The 20906-nt window shown below is 43.0% G+C and overlaps 1 protein-coding gene across 2 annotated transcripts in view; it reads right to left on the reverse strand.

The window, feature by feature from the left end:
• ADAMTS3 (ADAM metallopeptidase with thrombospondin type 1 motif 3) overlaps positions 1-20506 on the reverse strand; it is a 279473-nt gene extending 258967 nt beyond the window's left edge. Inside the window, exons 1-2 of one of the 2 annotated variants that reach the window (XM_070372501.1) lie at positions 19765-20506; positions 18437-18464 (exon numbers count right to left, since the gene is read on the reverse strand). In XM_070372501.1, coding sequence (XP_070228602.1) covers positions 18437-18464; positions 19765-19833 — 97 coding nt within the window. In that variant the 5' untranslated portion in view covers positions 19834-20506. The remainder of the gene's footprint in view (positions 1-18436; positions 18465-19764) is intronic. The other variant, XM_005897060.2, reaches the window with a different exon arrangement.
• Positions 20507-20906: the final 400 nt, after the last annotated feature.

Consider the following 20906-nt stretch of genomic DNA (forward strand, 5'->3'; position numbering starts at 1 on the left):
CAGAATACTGGAGTGGGCAGCTCTTCCCTTCTCCAGGGGATCTTCCCAACCCAGGGATCAAACCCAGATCTCCCACATTGCAGAATCTGGGTTGGATTCCACAGAATCCACATTGGATTCTTTACCAGCTGAACTACCAGAGAAGCCCCAACAATCAGTAAGTTTTCATTATTTTCCTACTTTTTAAATAACTCAAACAACGTGTAAAGTACCAGAAGACAAATGAAGGTATTTTGCAACCTGGAAATTCCTTGACTGCATGTTTGTTACCATTACACCACTTATAATGACCAGTGCATTTAAACATAATACCTGTTTTTATCAAGTGTATACAGCCAGTGACACAGCTGTACATATTCACTAGGCAGAGAAGGAGTGAGGAGGGTCATATCACAGAGTAAAGTGAAGCCTGCTTCCAGGGAGCAGAAGCAACCCAATTCCTGCCTCTCTACAGTCTCTCTACATCATGAAGACCTGCATAGGTGTTGGTGTATGCACAGATGATTTCATAAAATCTGGCTGAGAGAAAGAACTTGAAATTTGAGAGAATGAACTCAAGTGTCACAGAAACAGGGTGATGGAGGGGGAGGTTTCCACAGGAAGGGATGAACTGGGCTCTTGGAAATGGACTGACACAGCCAACCCCAAACTAATTCCTGGAGGATAAGTAATTCCCCATTTATCTCAGTATTCCCAGTATCATCTCATACAAGACTTTGTCCTCGCCAGGGACTCTTATCAGTAGGATGTGTTTACTATGTATGAGTTAGTAACGCGGGTAACTGGAGAACATTTGCTTTGTCTCTGCTGATCCACAACTCTGACTTAACTATCCACAGCCCAGGAGCATCTCGCCGCACCAATGATTCCAGCTGTAACTCTTTCTTTAACCATCAGTTTACTGTTTCGGGGAAAGAAAGAACAACATTTCATTTTAATGCATGGATTTCTCATCTCCATTGAAGGGAATTCACACATCCAAAATCTAGACAATATACTGATGCCTGGATTAAGCAACTGAACAACTAGAAAATTTAGGAAAAATGCAGGGCGTCTCCTCCACACCCAAGAGGATACCCAGAGTTTCATGCTGACAGTAAGCCATACATCCTAAATTTTCTGGGGTGAATCCATTTTTCCACTGTGAGACAATATGTTCTGAACTTTTATTCAAAATAAAGATGATATGTTTGTATAGAGCTTTGTCTTCTCCAACTTTAAATAATAAACCATTCCTAAAATGTACACACAAGAAACAATTTTGAAATTAAACTCTGAATGAGTCATTTTCCAGGTGGGAATTAAAGAAAAAGATGCATTTAATATTCCCTCAAGCTACCACCCCGTAGGACAGTAGTTAATGGAACGGACAACGGAGCTACCCAGTCACCTGCCATGTATTACAGAATAAATATCAGGCACTGTGCTTTGTCCTGGGGAATACACCTTCTCTAATTCTTACAACAATCACAGTTGGTAAGTATTATTACCCTTAGTTTATAAATGAGAAAGCAGACCTAGAAAGCCTGACACATAGCAAACAAGGAGCCAAAGAAAATTTTCAATTCTGATCACCTTGACACTGAAGATCACACTCATTCAGAATAGAGGGAACATCTTGCTGGCAATTTCTAATTGAACACCTGAGTTATAAAGGAAAACAAGAATGATGATGGCCTATCTGCAGCCAACCAACCAATTTTTCCTCTACTGCAGCTTCAAAAACTTTGTAAAAGGCTCTTAAATTCTAGGTCTTGGGGAGAAAAATAAAGGGATGGGTGGGTAAAACTCAAAGTTATCAACGGTAATCTCATGCTACAATCACATATGCAAACCAATGTTAATTTACTGCATTCAGAAATGATACATTTCACAGCACCAAATACTTCCACAAAGCAATACAGAGTATGGTCAAGGAACAGATTATAGTGTCAAAAAGCAGCAAGTCGACACGTGAACTTGAGCAAGTTCTTTTTCCTAAAGGCTCAGCTTCCTCAATTGTTAACTGAGGCTGCTGCGGCAGCGGCGGCAGCTGCAGCATCGCTTCAGTCGTGTCCGACTCTGTGCGACCCCACAGACGGCAGCCCACCCGGCTCTCCCATCCCTGGGATTCTCCAGGCAAGAACTGGAGTGGGTTGCCATTTCCTTCTCCCATGCATGAAAGTGAAAGTGAAAGTGAAGTCGCTGGGTCCTGTCTGACTCCTAGCGACCCTGTGGACTGCAGCCTACCAGGCTCCTCCGTCCATGGGATTTTCCAGGCAAGAGTACTGGAGTGGGGTGCCATTGCCCTCTCCACAGTTGTTAACTAGAGGTTAGTAATAGTTCTAAAGTCATAGAAGAGGTTTAAGTGAGATTAAAATTTAAATCCAAAGGATTCTGTAAGTTTTAACTATTTTAACTTAAATGTAAATTAGCTACTTATTAAAATATTACCCACGTGCAATTTTAAAATGCAAAACTAGGGACTTCCTGGTGGTCCAGTGGTTAAGAGTCTGAGCTTCCAATGCAAGGGGCATGAGTTTGATCCCTGGTCTGAGAACTAAGATCCCACATCCCTGTGATGTAGCCAAAAAAGTATAAATAAAATAAAGTGCAAAACTCTACAACTGTCATCCCGCATGGCTGAAGGGCCACAGTTATAGGCATGTAAAGGTTTGTGTGAGCCATAAGTTCCATAAGCACAGAGAGCCAGGGCCACACTAAAGCCACATTGCAGTCACTAATTACCCAAGCCTGACTCAGAAGCAGTGAATTTTGATACAACCCACTGGCATTTCTGCATGCCTGGTCTATCCCACTCTCCTATCCCCAGTATGGATGAACTGTCTGTGATCTTACTTAGGAGCAAAGCCTTCATTCATGTACACAACCTAGCGCCTCTTGCCTTTGCAAGACAGCTTTAGCAACTGTCCTCTTTTTCTTTCCTCATCAATTTCCCCCATCACTAGACTGTCCCCACCAGCAAATAAATAAACTGCCATATTTCCCATCTTTAACAAACACACAAAAACCTTCTTGATGCCACATCCATCTCTAGCTAATTTCCTATTACTTCACTGCCCTTTATAGCAAAACATTTCCGAAAAATTGACCGTATTAGATTTCTCGAATCTTCTCTTCCCAATGTTGTTCTTTCTTGAACCCAGTCCAATCATGCTCTTGCCAAAGTCACTAGTAACTCCGCAGTGCTAAAACCGATGGTTCAGACTCCATCTTCTTACTTGCTGTTTCTCTTTCCTAAGAAACACCCCCTTTCTTTAGCTTCCAAAACACCATTCTCCACTGGTTCTCATCTTTCCCTCGGTGGTCTCCTCTTCTCATTCTCCCTTCTCACATTCCTCTATTCTCATGACTGATACACACTGGAGTGCTGCACGACCTGGTCACAGACTTCTCTTCTCCATGTACCCTCCCTAACGTGGTGTAGTCATTCTGTCTCATGAATTCCAATGCGTTCACCATTGCATATCTCCAGCCCAGGATTCCTACATAAGTTCTTCTCTCATCAATTCAACTGCCCCTGGATCCTCTCCCTGTGCATAGTCACTAGGCACATCAACACATCCAAAAGTAAACTTCCAACCTTCCTACTCCCAAACTTGCACCTCTTCACCATGTCAGTAGATGGCAACTCCATCCTCCCAGTTACTCTAAAGACCAAAAACTCCACTAAATCATCCTTAATTCTTCTCACACCACACACAAAATCTTTTAACAAATTTTATTGACTCTACCTTCAAAATACATCCAGACTCTTATGACTGCTCACCACCTCCCCTACTGCTACCCTGGTCCAGACCACCATGCTCCCCTTCACAGGCCGTCCCCAAACCAGAGCCAGAGGGGTACAAATGGAAGACCACGCCACCCTTCTCCTCAAAACTCATTTCGCTCAGAGTAACATGGCTTGAAAGGTCCAGCACTGGGAATTCTCACTTCTCAAGGTCACGGTGCTCACCATTTCCTCCGCCGAAATATCTTCCCCCACAACTGCATGGCTCAGCCCTCCATGCCTTCAGGTCTTCACTTAAACGTGGCCCTGCCATTGTCTTTCCTGACCCCAGGAACTGTCTTAGTACTATCTTGCTTCTGCATGTTACTTTTCTCCATAAAAGTTGTCACCACCTCACATACTATATATTTTATATATGTCCATTTGGTCACTTCTTAATGTGCATGCTTAGTCGCTCAGTCATGTCCGACTCTTTGAAACCTCATGGACTATAGCCCACCAGGATTCTCTGTCTGTGGAATTCTCCAGGCAAGAATATTGGAGTGGGTTTCCATTCCCTTCTCAAGGGATCTTCCCAACCCAGGGACTCCTGCATTGCAGGCGGATTCTTTACCATCTGAGCCACCATGAAAACCCTTGTTTCTTTATACTTGCTAGCATCCAAGCTTCAGGGGGTAGCAATTTGTATCTGCTCTCCTTACTATAGGTCTCCAGTGCCTAAAACTGACTCTAAAGTCACCCAATAAATATCTGCGAATGAATAAATGAGAGCAACTTGAGCCTAAAGAAGCACCAAAAATTAGAATGTGTCTTTTCCCCAAACAGTAATTATCATCAAGTGATCGATGACAGCAAACCACACAAGTTGTCATAAACCTCTGTAGCCTGAATCTGCTCGAAAATGTGGGGGATATTTCTCACAGTGTCTGCTGGCCTATAAATTCAAACAATTCACAATGTCCTGAACTTACATTTTAAGCCACTAAGAACAACAACAAAAGTGTATCTAATCATTAAAACAGATCTCCTGGAATGCAAACACAGAGCCCCCTCATACTGAGGAACCAGAGGCAGGAAATTAGCCCCTCCTCTGCAATCCCTTTGGATATTCATAGAATTATAACCACACAGTCAAAAATAAACAAGACCTTGAAAAACCATCTCATCCTTGCCTCTTTCTTACAACTAAGGTATCTCAAGTAGAAAACATCATGTTTTCTTAAGGTAGGGGTGCAGTGCCTTTCACCTGCTCCCATTCTCTGTAAGGGAAGATTTTTCTCTGAATATCCTGGCCTCTCTGCCCTCCTTAACTCACTCTTCCCCAGTGAAGAGGCATGATGGATGTGAATAGCCAGTCTGGGAAAAATAAGCAGTTGGTGACGCTTAGCATGCCCTCACCGTCATTCTTCCCGGGAAGGAAGGACCCTGTCCTTTCTGATAAGGACCCTGTTCTCTTTCACTTCACGCCGCCCTACCCCGGTTCAGGCCCTGTCTCAGCCCAGCAGTCCTGACACACTCACATGGAGTGAGGTGTCCTGTCAGCTCGCCCACTGCCTGCCCGTGCAGAGCCTTGTGCTCCACCCTGGCCTCTTTTGTAAGAGATCTTTTAACCATGTTTTCAGATCTGCTATTTCTCAACATGTTCAGACCATGCAGGACAGAGGAATATGTTTAATTGTGACTCGGGACACTAAGACTTTTTATGTCATCACTCACCTGAAAAAATTAGAGCAGTAGACTTTAATTCATAGACTTGCTGTAAGAATTGAATGGCCTAATCCAAAGTGATTAGGATCCAGCACTTAGTAAGTGCTCAATAAAAGTTAGGTATTAATATTACCCTGTTATTTTTTCCTGAATAGTTTCGACTAACTGATCATTATTTCAGGATAAGATTAATTAGAAAACTGATATCTTTATTTCTAAGTCAGATCTGAAAATTGCTTAGGATACTATCTACTAATCAAATCCCCTCACTTCACACATAAGAAACGGAAACTCAAAGTTAGGTAATTTAGCCTGAATCAAAAAGTTAAGTCGTCATTTAAGGCTCTCTGCATTCTGCCCCCAACTTCTTTTTGATTTCATCTCCCATATTACCTAAAGCAGCATGCTAATGTGCTCACTACACCTTAATCACACCACTGATTAATCACTCTTGCCTTTAGAGACTCCTGCACTCTTGCCTTTAGAGACCTTTCAGGATTGAAAGGTCTGTTGCTTTCCACCCATCTATTCAAATCTAACCCAAGCCTCACGGCCTTTCTCAAACCCCAGTTTTTCCAGGAAAACTTGCCTGCTTACTTGCCTTAAAGTACAGACTTCATGGTCTAAGCTTCCTAGCTCTGTCATACTTTGTCTGCACAACAGTTATAAAATAAATCCCTATGGGTGAGAAGTTACATGCCGATGTCATGTCCTTTCAGAGATTTTAAGCACTTTGGGGGCTGAAGGGTGATGTTAAATGTGTTTAAATATCCCCAGTGTACACCAGTTTTGGGGGAAAAAAGAAATTAACATCTATTTTTGGAAGTGGGGATTCCTAGGGGGAGGGCTCTCACAGCAGGACCCCATGACCCAGGCTTTGGGATCATCTTAACGCCTTCACACATTTGGCCACATGCGCTCAGAACTGAGGACAGGCAGCTTGGTACCCTTCTAAATATGCTGTAGGACGCTACATAAATGTCTCCCAGAGGAGACTAGATGTCCCCAGCACATTACGAAGACCACAATCTAGAAGAGCAAGAGAAAAGAAGCCTACAATCAACAGTGCTAGGACCAAGAATGGCTGCAGAATAAGGTTCTCATGTATCACAGCAATTTTTAGCCGATCTAATTAAAACCAAAGCTACCCCAGGCACACAGAATATTGGAATACTTATGATTGATACAATGTGGCTTTGCGTGCTAAGTTGTTTCAGTCATGTCTGACTCTTTGCAACCCTATGATCTGCAACCTCCCAGGCTCCTCCGTCCATGGGATTCTCAAGGCAAGCATACTGGAGTGGACTGCCATGTCCTTCTCCTGGGGATCTTCCCAACTCAGGGATCGAATCCGTGTTTCTTATGTTTCCTGCATTCAGGTGGGTTCTTTACCACTAGTGCCACCTAAGAAGCCCAACGTGGCTTTAGTTCCCAAGTAAAGAAGGAAGTGGGATATGACGGTTCTATATGAAAAGTCTGGAGTCAAAAAGCACTTCATTTGAATGCTGATTTCAAGCTGATGTGCTCTTTGGCATCCTGCGAACAAATTACGAAAATACAAGGCTCAGACAGGTTACCTGTAAAATAGGAAGAAGAGATAAAACCATATAAAGGCCTTGGTCCATCTAAGAACATCCCAGTAAATGTAAAGTTAGCTGCTGGTACTATCCTCATCCAGCTAGAGCTGTACAAGAAGGAAGTCACTTGTGTCCCAGCTGCCCTCGGGCCTCTCCCCTCTCCATTCCCAACCCAAGCTATTGTTTCTGGTGGTTAGGAGGGATCTTGAACGCCATGACACCAAATGGCCTGAAGTCCAGACTGGCTCTACAAACCCATGCTCCATTACCCAAGTCAGAGACTGGGATTCTCTCCCACGAATTGGCTGATTGCCCTACTATAGAGGTAGTCACACAGGCAATTTCCTTTATCAGGTATAAATTCTCAGTATGCAACAATCTGGCCACAAGAATGAAATAAATAAGCATTTTCAAGATTTGCTCAAGAAGCCGCTCCAACAACAACATTTCCAAATCCTGAGCCAAGGGTAAGAGAATGAATTTCATCAGAAATGACAGGGGCCAGCTGTTCCAAGAGAGATGTGAGTGGGGTGAAGAGTGGACCTTAAGAGGACATCACGTGCCAGAGGCCTCACCCAGGCTGTAAACACCAACAGAGATGGGGACACATCTTCTATCAAAGGCAATTAAAAAGTAATCATGATAACAGGCTGAACTTCTGAATGCAGCCAAATTCCTTTTTCCTCACTTCATCTCCTCTAAGCTGTGATTGCCACAAGGCAGAGAAACGCTTTGATGTCTTTTAGTGTAGTTGCAAACCTATTTTCACAACTCTTGGGGGGGTTGCTTTTTTTTAATACTCATTATTAAGAAAGAACAAATACTTGTGAACTTCAAAATTCTTCTCATTTTTTAAAAAATCTGGCTTTTTCATAAATATTTGTTGCAATTGCACAATGTTTATGTTCAAGAGAGCCATTTAGGAAAGAACAGCACATTCTTTCGCACTCCAGAACATGAAATCAGGTAAGAGGAGATCTTTTACGAAAAGAACAACTATTTTACAGAAATATATCCAACTATTTTCTTTGTTTGCTACATCTTCAAATAATCAAATAATCAATAACAGGCTAACAAGTAGAGTTTGTTTTTTCTTTTGGTGCAGTGCTGTGCTCTGCGTGTGCTCAGTCACTCAGTCATGGCCAACTCTTTGAGATTCCAAGGACTATAGGCTCCTCTGTCCATGGGATTCTTCAGGCAAGAATACTGGGGCGGGTTGCCATGTCCTCCTCCAAGAGATCTTCCCAACCAGGGATCAAACCCCCATCTCCTGTGTCTCCTGCATTGCAGGTGGATTCTTTACCACTGCATCACCTGGGATGCTCCTTTACTTTATTAAGTGAAGCCCAAATGCCAAAATCTTAACATTTCAAACTCAGTTTTTAAGAAGCACTTTTACTGGTTACGTTTATCATCATTGGAAACTTTACAGACACAAGAGAACTATCAGACATTCTAAAAATTAATATTTCTCATACGTCTTACAATTTTTTGATGGATAATACTTTTAGAGACTAATATTGAGTCTAGAATTTAAAGCCAGGAAAAGTAGCATTTATCCCCAGGGCCAAAGGCTGAGGAAAATATGACAGATAAGAAATGTGGATAGCAGCTTTAAAGGTTTTCACTGAAATGTTACTTGTGGTAATTATTTTTTCCAAATCTAAAATAGTCTGGTTCATGGTTTGACAAAAAGTACGAAAAACCATCTGATATGAAATAACCAACCTTAACTCCATCTGAAGACTTAATCCCTCTTTGCCATGTGATGTATTTACATCTTCCAGGAATTCAGACACAGACATCTTGGGGGTCCGTTCCTCTGCTGGCCACGGCCACCAGTTCCCATCAAGGTGCTGGAAGTCCTCACAGCTGTGGTGTTATTGGACATTTGTGACTCCCAGCATCCATCCCCTTTTAATCTTTAATTGAACCTCAGTTTTCCCTCAGGTTAACTGTCTCACGCTCCACTCTCAGTCCCTATACATCAAGAATGAAACAGCTCAATCCAGGCTAACCTGAGCACTTGCCTCACTGAGCACTAGGCATGGCTTGAAAATAAGGTGTTGTGTTTTATTTTTTTTTTGCAAGAGCCTGGCACATGTACATCTAATTAATACTGGTAAAGACAACAAAAAAGGAACTTTTCCATGTCTTAGCAGCAACCCAATTCCCTCTATCCCAAGATATAACATTTTAGACTCTTTTTGACTGTTCCATTTCTTTTCTCTGGGATGTTAGAGCCAATGCCCAAGGAGGAGGACTGTCAATAGGTAATACTGTGGTGAAGGGTCTGCAAGCATGGGGTTCAGGAGAGGGCTCAGGCTTAGGTAGCTAGGATGTAAATCAGGAAACTGAGTGGACTGTCGTGACAGGGGCAGCTCTGGTGGACACACATTCACTGAACGGTTTTCCACACCTAATGATAAAAAAACGACATATGCCTCAAGCCAAGTAGCAAATAAAAGCTCTACCAGGAACTACTACTGGAGCTGCCAGGACAGAAGTGTCTTGTCTAGTAGGGTGAAAGGTAGGATGATAGCCCAGAGTTGCTGGTGATGGTCTTTGCCACAACTTGGATCTTGGATGGTCACAGTCTTATGCTACTAGAGAAATAAAGCCAACGCAAAGGAAAAATGAGAGAGAAAGAAAGAGAGAAGGAAGAGAGGAAAGGAGAAAAGGGACGGGGAGAAGGATAGAAGGAGAGGCAAAGGAGGAATGGGGTGAGAGAGAGATTGATTTTTGACATTATTTGAGACCTAAATCCAGCTATACCTGACTTTGAATATCTGATCAATTTTGTCTTCCTTAACCACTATCAACTGGGTTCCTGTTTTTTGCATCCCAAGGAGTTATGATTAATATAGAAACTTTTGCTCAGTGAAATGGAAAAAAGGGATATCGATAAATAAAGTGAAATGAAGAAAGAATTATGTCCAGTATATACAAAATATACTTGGTGTGGAATCCACATGGAATAACTGTTTCTGCACTATTCCTTATCCAACTCCTCCCTCTACTACTATATTCCAATGAGTTAAGCAACACTATGTTGAAATGCCAACATGAAGCTAATACATGAAAATAGAACTCTTAAAGAGCTGTCACATGGTAAGTTGAGTGGCTGGATAGCATACAAGTCCATGACACACTAAATTAAGGTACTTGGAAAGCCATGGTGGTGGGCAGACCTATCAGAAATGTAGGGACAAAAAAAAAAAAGGAAATGTAGGGACTAGTGTGAGGCAGCTCTCCCTGAGTAAAAGTGTTTTTTGAAAAGCACAAGACTAAGACATACCCACAGGTAATAGGTAATAATAATATGTATTATTCTAGCTGGCTCACCATGTGGCAGCATTATATGAATCCATTAAAACTCTATGAAATAGAATACTTCTGTCACATACAAGACAAAGACACTTTTTCAGGTTAAGGTCATCAGCTAGAAAGTGGTACAGTCAGGATTTTAAACCACAAAGTGAAAAGCATCTGTGCCACTGACCATTTGACAGAGGAAAGGAAATGAATATTAGTTGGTCCTCTAAAAGAAGACTCTCGAGAGTCCCTTGGACTGCAAAGAGATGAAACCAGTCAATCCTAAAGGAAATCAATCCTAAATATTCATCAGAAGGACTGATGCTAAAGCTGAAGCTGCAATACTTTGGCCACCTGATACAAAAAGCCCATTCATTAGAAAAGACCCTGATACTGGGAAAGATTGAAGGCAGGAAGAGAAGGGGATGGCAGAGAATGAGATGGTTGGATCATCTCTGAGAATCACTGAATCAATGGAAATGAGTTTGAACAAGTTCTGGGAGATGGTGAAGGACAGGGAAGCCTGGCGTGTTGCAGTCCATGGGGTCACAAAAAGTTGGACACGACTGAGCGACTGACCAACAAATCCATACACTAGTTAGATTTTAGATTAAGGAATGGACTCTACTTGTAAAAAAGAAAGGATTTTACATGTAAAATAAAGAGAATGCAAATTCACATGAATAATCATTTCAATCATTCTTTTATCTTTATTTGTGTGCATTAGCACATACAAAAATATATGTATTAAGTATTTAAAAAATTCTCGGCAATGTGATTTATCATCCAAATATTTGAAGATCTATATGTTTAATCCTCCTTTACTTTCTAGAAGTTTCCTAAATACTTTTTTTGTTTTATCAGTCACTTTGAGAACAAGACTATTTCATGCTTCTCACAATTTGTTCTAAATTCCAAAAAGATTCATCATGCTGAATTTGTGGCACTCATTTTTATACACAAGATACTGACACTTTACCACAAATCTCTCCTAGGGCTTTACAGTGAGTCAGCAAAATGTGTAAACATATTCAGAAAATTAGGATGGATCAATTACATGTGGGAACAGAGATTCCTAAGCTAGGAAACTTCCCGCTCTTTACTAGGCATTCTAAAGAACATACATCTCTCAAATTCTGTTCTAGGAGTTGGACAAGTCGTCCTCCAGTACTGATAAAATTACAAAACCTTTTTATAATATGAAAGTGAAAGTGAAAATCGCTGAGTCGTGTCTAACTCTTTGCAACCCCATGGACTATACTGTTCATGGAATCCTCCAGGCCAGAATACTGGTGTGGGTAGCCTTTCCCTTCTCCATAATGGTTCACATTTGGATGTACTTGATAACTAAAAAATGATTAATTCATTGCATCTTTCAGAGACTAATAACCAAATACTTAAAAATTATGTTCAAACATCAAGAAGAGCAGAATCAAATCTAAAATTAAAATATTTTAAATCAACACTTTCCTATATATTGCTAGTCAGAATTCGGGTCTTAGAAACTTCTTCAAAAGTCACTTGTCAAAATGCACCCTGTTAATTTGGTTTTACTCAGGAATCAGCTTCTAGGACTCTCTCCAGAACTAGTCATTGGAAACGTGAACAATAATCTACATGCAACACTTCGCGGCAACATTCATTATCATAAGAAGGTGGAGGCCGTTAGGGAAACGATCACGTAAATTAAGGTTAATTAATAGATGGGGAAACAGTGGAAACAGTGTCAGACTTTATTTTTGGGGGCTCCAAAATCACTGCAGATGGTGATTGCAGCCATGAAATTAAAAGACGCTTACTCCTTGGAAGGAAAGTTATGACCAACCTAGATAGCATGTTCAAAAGCAGGGACATTACTTTGCCAACAAAGGTGCCTCTAGTCAAAGCTATGGTTTTTCCAGTGGTCATGTATGGATGTGAAAATTGGACTGTGAAGAAAGCTGAGGGCCGAAGAACTGATGCTTTTGAACTGTGGTGTTGGAGAAGACTCTTGAGAGTCCCTTGGACTGCAAGGAGATCCAACCAGTCCATCCTAAAGGAGATCAGTCCTGGGTGTTCATTGGAAGGACTGATGCTGAGGCTGAAACTCCAATACTTTGGCCACCTCATGCGAAGAGTTGACTCATTGGAAAAGACCCTGATGCTGGGAGGGATTGGGGGCAGGAGGAGAAGGGGACGACAGAGGATGAGATGGCTGGATGGTATCACCGTCTCGACGGACATGAGTTTGCATGAACTCTGGGAGTTGGTGATGGACAGGGAGGCCTGGCGTGCTGTGATTCATAGGGTCGCAAAGAGTCAGACATGACTGAGCAACTGAACTGAACTGAACTGAACTGAATGATGCTTACAAGGGGTTTGTAATGATATGGAAAATTATGCTAAAATATTAAAGAAAACAAAAACAGGTATACAAAAAAATCCCACAATCTGTGTATTAAAAGAAGACTGAACAAGAGTATTCTAAGTTATAACAAGAGCTTGATATCTGGAATGATTGTCTAAAACCTGGGGAATACAGAAAAAGAAGATAACCACAAGGGGCACATGTAAAGCATTTATAATCAGAACCATAACTGATTAATTACAAAGCACAATTCAACAACTTAGAATAGAATAGAAGTAGTACAGCTTAAAAGTAAAAGCCGATCTCTTATTAGAGGAAGTGTAAGATGAGAGTTCCCCAAATTCTGATAATAGCAATCCTTTTTGAGGAAGCACTGGGATTCCATTCAAGTCCTCACTGTCAATAGATCCAGTCCAAACAGTCAATAGATGCAGTCCAAGCATGAGTCCAATAGATCCGGTCAATAGATCCTCACTGTCAATAGATCCAGCCCAAGCATGAGTCCAACCACTCATGATTTCAGCAGGCAATTTGGAACTGTCCCTGATGGATTTCCAAGGTAATCTGGGTTGGCTACCCATAAGCAAAGAGTGCTTAAAGATAATCATCCTGGAAACAGAGGTGACCCTGGAGATTTCATAACATTTCTGAGCAATATCATGATTATATGGTACAACGACAAAAGAAAACAGTGACGTATGGGGAAGAAACAGTTCAGCTAAAGAGCAGTAAGTTGCCAGTGATAGGTAGCATACTGCATCTAATAACATCTTTACATAAGACACTTAAAACACTTAACTTAGATCATTATGGTGCTCAATGGTGGGACAGGAGCTAAATCAGTAAAGTCAAGTGTATGATCTTTAGTTACAGAGAAGAGCAATGGCTTAGGTGGCTGAAGTTCTAAATTTTACAAGGGATCCCTTTAAACTTCCTTTAGACCACATTTTGAGTGTTGCTGCTGGCAAACTAGATTGACAGATTACAATCATTGCTTATCTTATTTCCACTGATGCCAGAAACATGGCAAGTTATCTCAAATAGATTTCAGGGCAAAATTAGCAGACATTTCAAACTTGCACATAATTTGATTCAATTTGACAAATACTTGTGGAACACAAACACAAAAACATAAAAAAACAGTAAGCCTAAGTCCTTGGCTTTGTGGAATGAAAAAGGAAGTCACAAGGAGCCTTGATAACACAGAATGATTAATTGTACATCCATTGTCTCTATCCTCATTTTCCTAGGGATCAATTAAACCTGGAAAGGAGCACAGAACAAGAATATTTTAAGAAAACCAGAACACAGGCAAATCCTAAAGTGCTAATAACCTGGTTACTAGATCTATGCACTGGACAACAGATATTTGAGAGTCACAAGGTACCAAGCCCTGTTTACGGGCAGGAGATAGACACAGCAGTCGTCAAGACAGTCTTTGCTCTCTCAAGGTCTACATTAGTGGAAACACTTATTCTATACTTCACCTTGAAATGAGTACCTATAAATAATGAAAAATTATTTCTCAGGAAACCAGATATCTGAGAGTATAAGATTAGCAACTTCATTTAGTTAAGAATGAAATGCAATGGAATTTGAAACTGGAAACAGTAATAGGGCAGAAAAAGATTGACATGTCTCAATTCCAAGAGCAGGGGACGGGGTGGGATGGGATCGGGGGAGAGGGAAGGTGGCTGAACACCAAAGCCTCACAGTGGTTTTCCCTCTGAGGATACTCAAGTGATCTCAAAGCTGTGGTTTATGAAACAAAAGGACTCAGAGAATTCTTTTTCAGATTCTCCAATTTATAAAGAACTATGATTATTTCCTCAGAGAAGGCAATGGCACCCCACTCTAGTACTTTTGTCTGGAAAATCCCATGGACGGAGGAGCCTGGTAGGCTGCAGTCCATGGGGTCGATACAGTTGGGACATGACTGAACAACTTCACTTTCACTTTTCATTGGAGAAGGAAATGGCAACCCACTCCAGTGTTCTTGCCTGGAGAATCTCAGGGACGGGGAAGCCTGGTGGGCTGCCATCTATGGGGTCGCACAGAGTCAGACACGACTGAAGCGACTTAGCAGCAGCAGCAGCAGCATGATTATTTCCTAAGCCACATGTGTCACAGAGCAAACCTCCTTATCCCATCAGGCCAGCCAGCAAGCTACTCACAATTACCCTAGGCAACCTACCAAGGTCATAGTCTGAGTCAGAAATGAGAGTTCCTTGGTATGTCACAGAACATGCTACCTATCTCATGAAACACATTTACACATGTATACACAGTGCACACACATTTACATATGCACCTATATGTATGTGTGTGCACAAACGTATGTGTGTGTATGTATGTGGATGTATGTATGTGTGCATATATGTGGATGTATGTATGTATGGGTATATATGGATGTATGTATATACTGTGTATGGGCTTCCCTGATGGCTCAATGGTAAAGAATCTGCCTGCAATGCAGGAGAACACGGGTTCGATCCCTGTGTCGGGAAGATCCTCTAGAAGAGGAAATGGCAATCCACTCCAGTATTCTAGCCTGGTGGGCTACAGCCCAAAGGGTCACAAAAAGTCAGACATGACTGAGCGACTGAGCACACATATACTCTGTATGCATGTATGCATGGGTGTAGACAGGTAGATGAGGCTTCCCTGGTGGCTCAGCAGTAAAGAATGCAGGAGATGAAGGCTCTGTTCCTAGGTCAGGAAGATCCTCTGAAGAAAGGCACAGCAACCCACTCTAGTATTCTTGCCTGGAAAATCCCATCGACAGAGCAGCCTGGCGGGCTATAGTCCTTGAGGTCGAAAAGAGTCGGACACGACTTAGTGACTATACCACCAAGTAGACAGCTCCTCTCTGGTGAATGAAAGGGAAGATAACTAGACAGATCAAAACTCATTTGCCTGTTTTCCTGAGAGCCAAACATACTTTCCCTCATACCATACCTCATTTCCATTGCGTGGGAAAAAAAGTAAAGAAGCCATATCTCCTACTCCACACTTAATGGATGACATCTGTATACACTCCAACCTGCCCCCACCAAAGACTGCCCTCTCCACATTTCATGGGTGACATCTGTATACACTCAATTTTCCCCCATCACAGACTGCCCTTCTCCACACTTCATGGGTGACATCTGTATATACTCCAACCTGCCCCCATCACAGACTGCTCTCTCCCCAACTAAGTAAAAGCCTTCCTAGTCTAAGGGATTGAAGCACATCAGATATATATTTTTTAAATTGGTTTCCTAAGGCAAACATTAAAAAGTGTACATTATTTTTGTTTATAAAAAGCATCTAAAAACTGGCTAAATTAATCTATCCTATTAGAAGTCACCTTTCATATGGGGATCCTGCTAGGAAAGTGACACAAATCACTAGTAATGATCTTATTGATCCAGGTGCTGGTCACCTAGAAGTGTCCCCTTCATGAAGAATCAGCAAAGTGTACGCTTATATTCACCACCTGTGTGTGTGTGTGTATATAGTAAGTATTTTTTTAATTTAGCTTCCTAACAATTTGTGGTCTGTTATTAATTTATATTTACTCTTCCTGAGACATTCACAAATTATTCTGAAACATGGAATTTTACCTAACCAATTTGTAGATCAATAAATATAAATTCATTAATTTTTCTAACCTTATTAGTCTTTCCTAATAAGTTGTTCAAAACTACTTTCAATCAATTATTGGAAAAAAATTACTTAATTATATGTAGAAAAGTACGCTTTACCAAACCTCCAGGTTAGCAATCCCTTGATGCACAGGGATAGGAGAATGAAATCTCATTACTGCACATCACATTTTTTAAATATATTTTACAAATAAAATTTTATATCCCTCTTAAGAAAACACAAATGATTATAACCCAAAGCCAAATGATACACTTTTGCTAGCACAGGATTCATGAGTCAAGTCTACTTTCATCTATATGTCTTCCCTTCAACTCAATTTGAAAATGGTAAGTAAAACTGATAATAATCAAAGAGAGAAATCTCATAAAGCAGAGGCACTTGCTGAGAGCAAATAAACTTGCAGAGGAGAAAATACATCTCCAGCAACACAACCTAAGAGTGCCCTGACCTCTTCTCTTCTGTGCTGTTACTCATCTCCCTCTTATCAAAATAAAGCAGACCTGTACTCCTTTCTTCCCTGAGGACAAGAGCTACCAAAGTAGTTTCTGTTGGCTAAAGGATTGGACCACTGTCTCAACCAGGCCCTCTTACATATGAACATGCTGAGTCTATCTGAAAATTTAATCAAAGCAATATATTTTATTCCTTATAGAATGAGTAATCTTAAAATAGTTTTTTAATTTACATATTGAAATGTTAGGACATTTAAGTAATCAAATGCTTAAGACATAAAAAGTAAGACAGCTTTCTTTTCCCTATTTGCTTGAAGACTGGTTAGAAAGGAAAAAATCCTTCTTTAAAAAGATAACTTGTTGATGGCTGAATGCTATCAACTACAAATGACAAATGTCTCTTCATAGACATCGTATTTTCAATGCAGTTCTCAGTCCGTCTCCTCCCATCTGTTCTCCTCTTCCTGCGAAGGTCTAAGCTTGGGGAGGAGTTCCAACAACGCCAGGCACTGAGTAGGAAGGGAGCACTGTGACACAGGATGACAGGCGGCTACACACAGATGCCTCTGGGCCTGGATCTTGGGGCCCCTCCATTTAGTTTACACCTCTGGAGTCCCCCAGCTCTCCACTATGCACTATAGCAGGTTGCTGTATAACCTCTCAAGCTTATTTCCTTCAAATCTAAAATAGGCACAAATGTGTCCCTACCTCCTAGTGCAGTTGTGACAAATAGATGACATAAGGCACATAAAGCAATTAGCACTGTGCCTGGCACACAGCACATAGGCAACAATTTGTAACTAAGTCTGCAGTAATAAAAACTTTTCATCTAAAAGATGACTTTACAGTATCACTTGACAAACACAGAATATACAGACTACTGTGCCAAAAAGAAAATTACCTTTTAAAGTAACTCAAGTTAAATATGTATGAAAAGACTGAAGCCCAGTTTCTTGACAGATGACTTTCAGTCTCTGAATTCAGAACAAATATATTATTATAAACAGCTTCAAAAAAAGATCATGTACTTTGAAGGGACATTTTACAACACACTCTGTGAGCCTCAGTCTCCTCACCCATAAAATGGGAATAAGTCCTTTATCATCAGGCAATACTGAGGTTTTAGATGTTATCTGCAAAAGGCCTAACATATATTACACAATAGTAGAATGATTTTTAAGCAGATGGTATAAAAGTCATCAGAGGGATTATTCAAAGCTGGAAAAAAATTTAAGAGAAAACTTTCCATCATCTGTACTTTATTTTTCTCTTCTTTGTAGCATTCTTACACTTGATTTCTCTTCTAATCAAATGTGTTCCACCTAACCTTACAGAAGTTGATTTCATTTGATTTATCTCTGAATCTTCTTCTAGTCCCTCCATCACCTTTAAAGTACCTACCAGTGGCTTGTCCAAAGACAGATAATAAATTGACACCTGAAAAGCCCAACTGCAGGACAATTTTTACATCACTACAATTCAGCCTGAGGAAAGTGACTCCCTCCTCTGTAAAGAGGAAGAGAAGAATAGAAATGTTCCTGGACCACCAATTACTTCTTTAACCATCAATGGGAGAAATTTCAGAAACAATATTTTGCTTTAGCTTACTTCATTCCCTACCAAGATAAGAGTGACATCTGAGAATAAGGCTTACCTATTTGCACCATTTCTTCATTACCAGCCTGGAAAGGAGGGGGGAAAGTAAGAAAAAGAAACAGTTACTGGGTTTCATCTTATCACCTCATGCGTTTTATTTCTACCATTAATGCTTTTCAGGAGCTGACTAATCAGGCGACGCCGGAGACTGGGATTGGTGCCTAACCGCTGCACCCCGGTTTGTAGAAGGTTCCTGTGACGGGGAGCACGAGCCAATGCAACAGCAATTTGGGACAGGGTGTCGTTTGCTCGTTTTAACTTTTAACATTTACGAAGCCAGCAAAAATAAATCCTGACACTCAATATTCTCTTTGGAAAACTCCATATATTGGGTCAGGAGTAGAAAAGAAAGTCTCCGAATTTATACGTGCAAAACAGAAGTCTAAATCCTGATTGATCAGATTTGAGGTCAGGCAGCAAGTAGAACGAGTCTCTTACTTTTTCACCCTATGGTCAGACCAAGCAGACCAAGAGACGCTACAAAAACTCACGGAGAAATTCTGTACCCAGAGCCCCAGCGGCCCTGCGCTGCTGTGACTGACTACACAGGGCTCGGCTCGTCCCGCCGAGCCTTCTCAAGGACTCTTCTGAGAGCATCGGGCTTCACCTTGAGGCTCCAAAGGGTGGGGGCTGGGCCGAAAAGAAACAGAGCAGCACTCAACTTCGCTTTAAAAAGAGGAGGAGTTGTGCAGAGGGGGAGGGGAGAAGAGCAGCCGGCGCCTCCAGCCTCTCTGCCCAGGAAAACGCAGGGCAGGAAACGTCCCCGGGGGCCCCCCTCCCCAACTGTCAAACCCCAGCCCGGCCGCGGTACTCCCAGGACACGTGTCTACTGGATCGCTCTCTGTCCGGCCCAAGGATTTCCTGAAACCCCCGCCTCCGGCTGCCCGAAAAAAGCTGTGAGTCAGTGAGCAGGAGAGAAAGCCCCGCGAACTCGACTCCGGCTGCTGCAGTCGGAGCCCTGGGATCCTGGACCCAGCGTCCAGAACTTCATTCAAGCGCCCACACTGCCCTCCGGAAAAGGGAAACCCAGATGGCCCGGCGAGGATGCGGATTGACTGCAGTCGGGTCACCGGGAATTGTTCCGAATGCCGCAAAGTGAAGCCCGAGGGGTGACAAGCCTGGGCTCCCATGCGATGTAACCCCCTCCACCCCCAAAAGCCCCGCACGCTGCGCCCAGCCCTCGAAAAACACCGACCGTGAAGGCACCAGATAACAGAGAAAGGGTGGGAGGGGGTTGGAGGAGAGAGAGGAGGGGAAAGAGGGGGAGGAACTGTTTCGGGGAAAAGGTTGGGTTTGAGTTTTTTATTGTTATTATTTTCCACTTACTTGTCCATCAGCTGAAGTCTTAACCTCTACCAGAGCGGCTGCTATCAACCAAAGTGACAGGAGAACCATCACGAGTCGAGTTCACTTTTCAACTGCTGGGCAAAGCAAATGCCCAGAGCAAAACCTTCCCCCCCAAAGTAAGTTTCTTGGAAAAAAGGAAAAAAAAAAAAAAAAAGGCAGAATTAAAAAAAAAAACAAAAACTGATCTTCCGTGCTTGGCTTCAATGAAAATGAAATCTGAGCTCTGAGCCTGGCCCCCTCTGCTCCGCAGTTCTTTCCACTTCACCTTCTCACCCCGTCCTCCCAAACAGAGTGTTCAGGAGAGAAGGTGCTGCGAGCCGGGCACGGGCTGCGCCGGCAGAGGCGGGGGGGAGAGACGAGGGGCTTCCAACTATCTCTGTCCGCAGCGGCTTTTTTCTAGGCTTTTCGCGCACCGTGGGTCCCTAAGGTTAGCGCTGAGAATGCTTGGGTCCCCGGGAGCACGGCAGGGGGAAGTATTAGCGAGAGAGACGGACGAGCGAGCGAGAGCGGGAGAAAGAGGCAGGGAGAGGGCGCCTCCGCGGCTCGCTCCGAGGTGGGGGCGGGAGAAGCCGGAGGGGAGGAGGCAGGCGGAGGAGTGGGAGGAGTGGGCCGCTCGCCGGCTCCCGTGGCTCGCTGAGCGGTTGTCTGCTCGCTGCCGGCGACCCGCGGGGCGCTAATAAGTCGGCCGGAGCCCCCCCTCGACCCGCGCCCGGGCGGCCCCTCCCGCCGCGGCGCCCACGTCACGCGGGGCCCGGACTCGGGCCCGCGCCCCCCGCGCGCCCGCCGGGACGGCCCGGGGCGGGCGCTGCAGGCGCGGGGAGGCGTGGGGAGGACGGTCGGTGCCCGCGGCCGGCCCCAGGCAGGGTCGGGCTTTGAAGCCGAACGGGGGCCGGGTGGGGAGGCAGGGCGAGGGGGAGGGGGGCGCTTGAGTGGCCGGGGTTTACCGCCCGCACCCTTCCCCATCCCGGGATCTTCTCCTTCCCCGCGACGGGGCGGAGGAGAGGTGGCGATCCCAGGGGAGCTGCTGGCCCCGCCTAGAGGGACCGGCTTTGAGTTCATTCTAGGAATCGGGAGGGTCCCAGGCTCGGTCCTGGGCTTTAGGAAATTCACCTCCTGCTACC

The sequence above is a fragment of the Bos mutus genome, chromosome 6 (genome assembly GCF_027580195.1).
Source record: "Bos mutus isolate GX-2022 chromosome 6, NWIPB_WYAK_1.1, whole genome shotgun sequence".
Lineage (NCBI taxonomy): Eukaryota > Metazoa > Chordata > Mammalia > Artiodactyla > Bovidae > Bos > Bos mutus.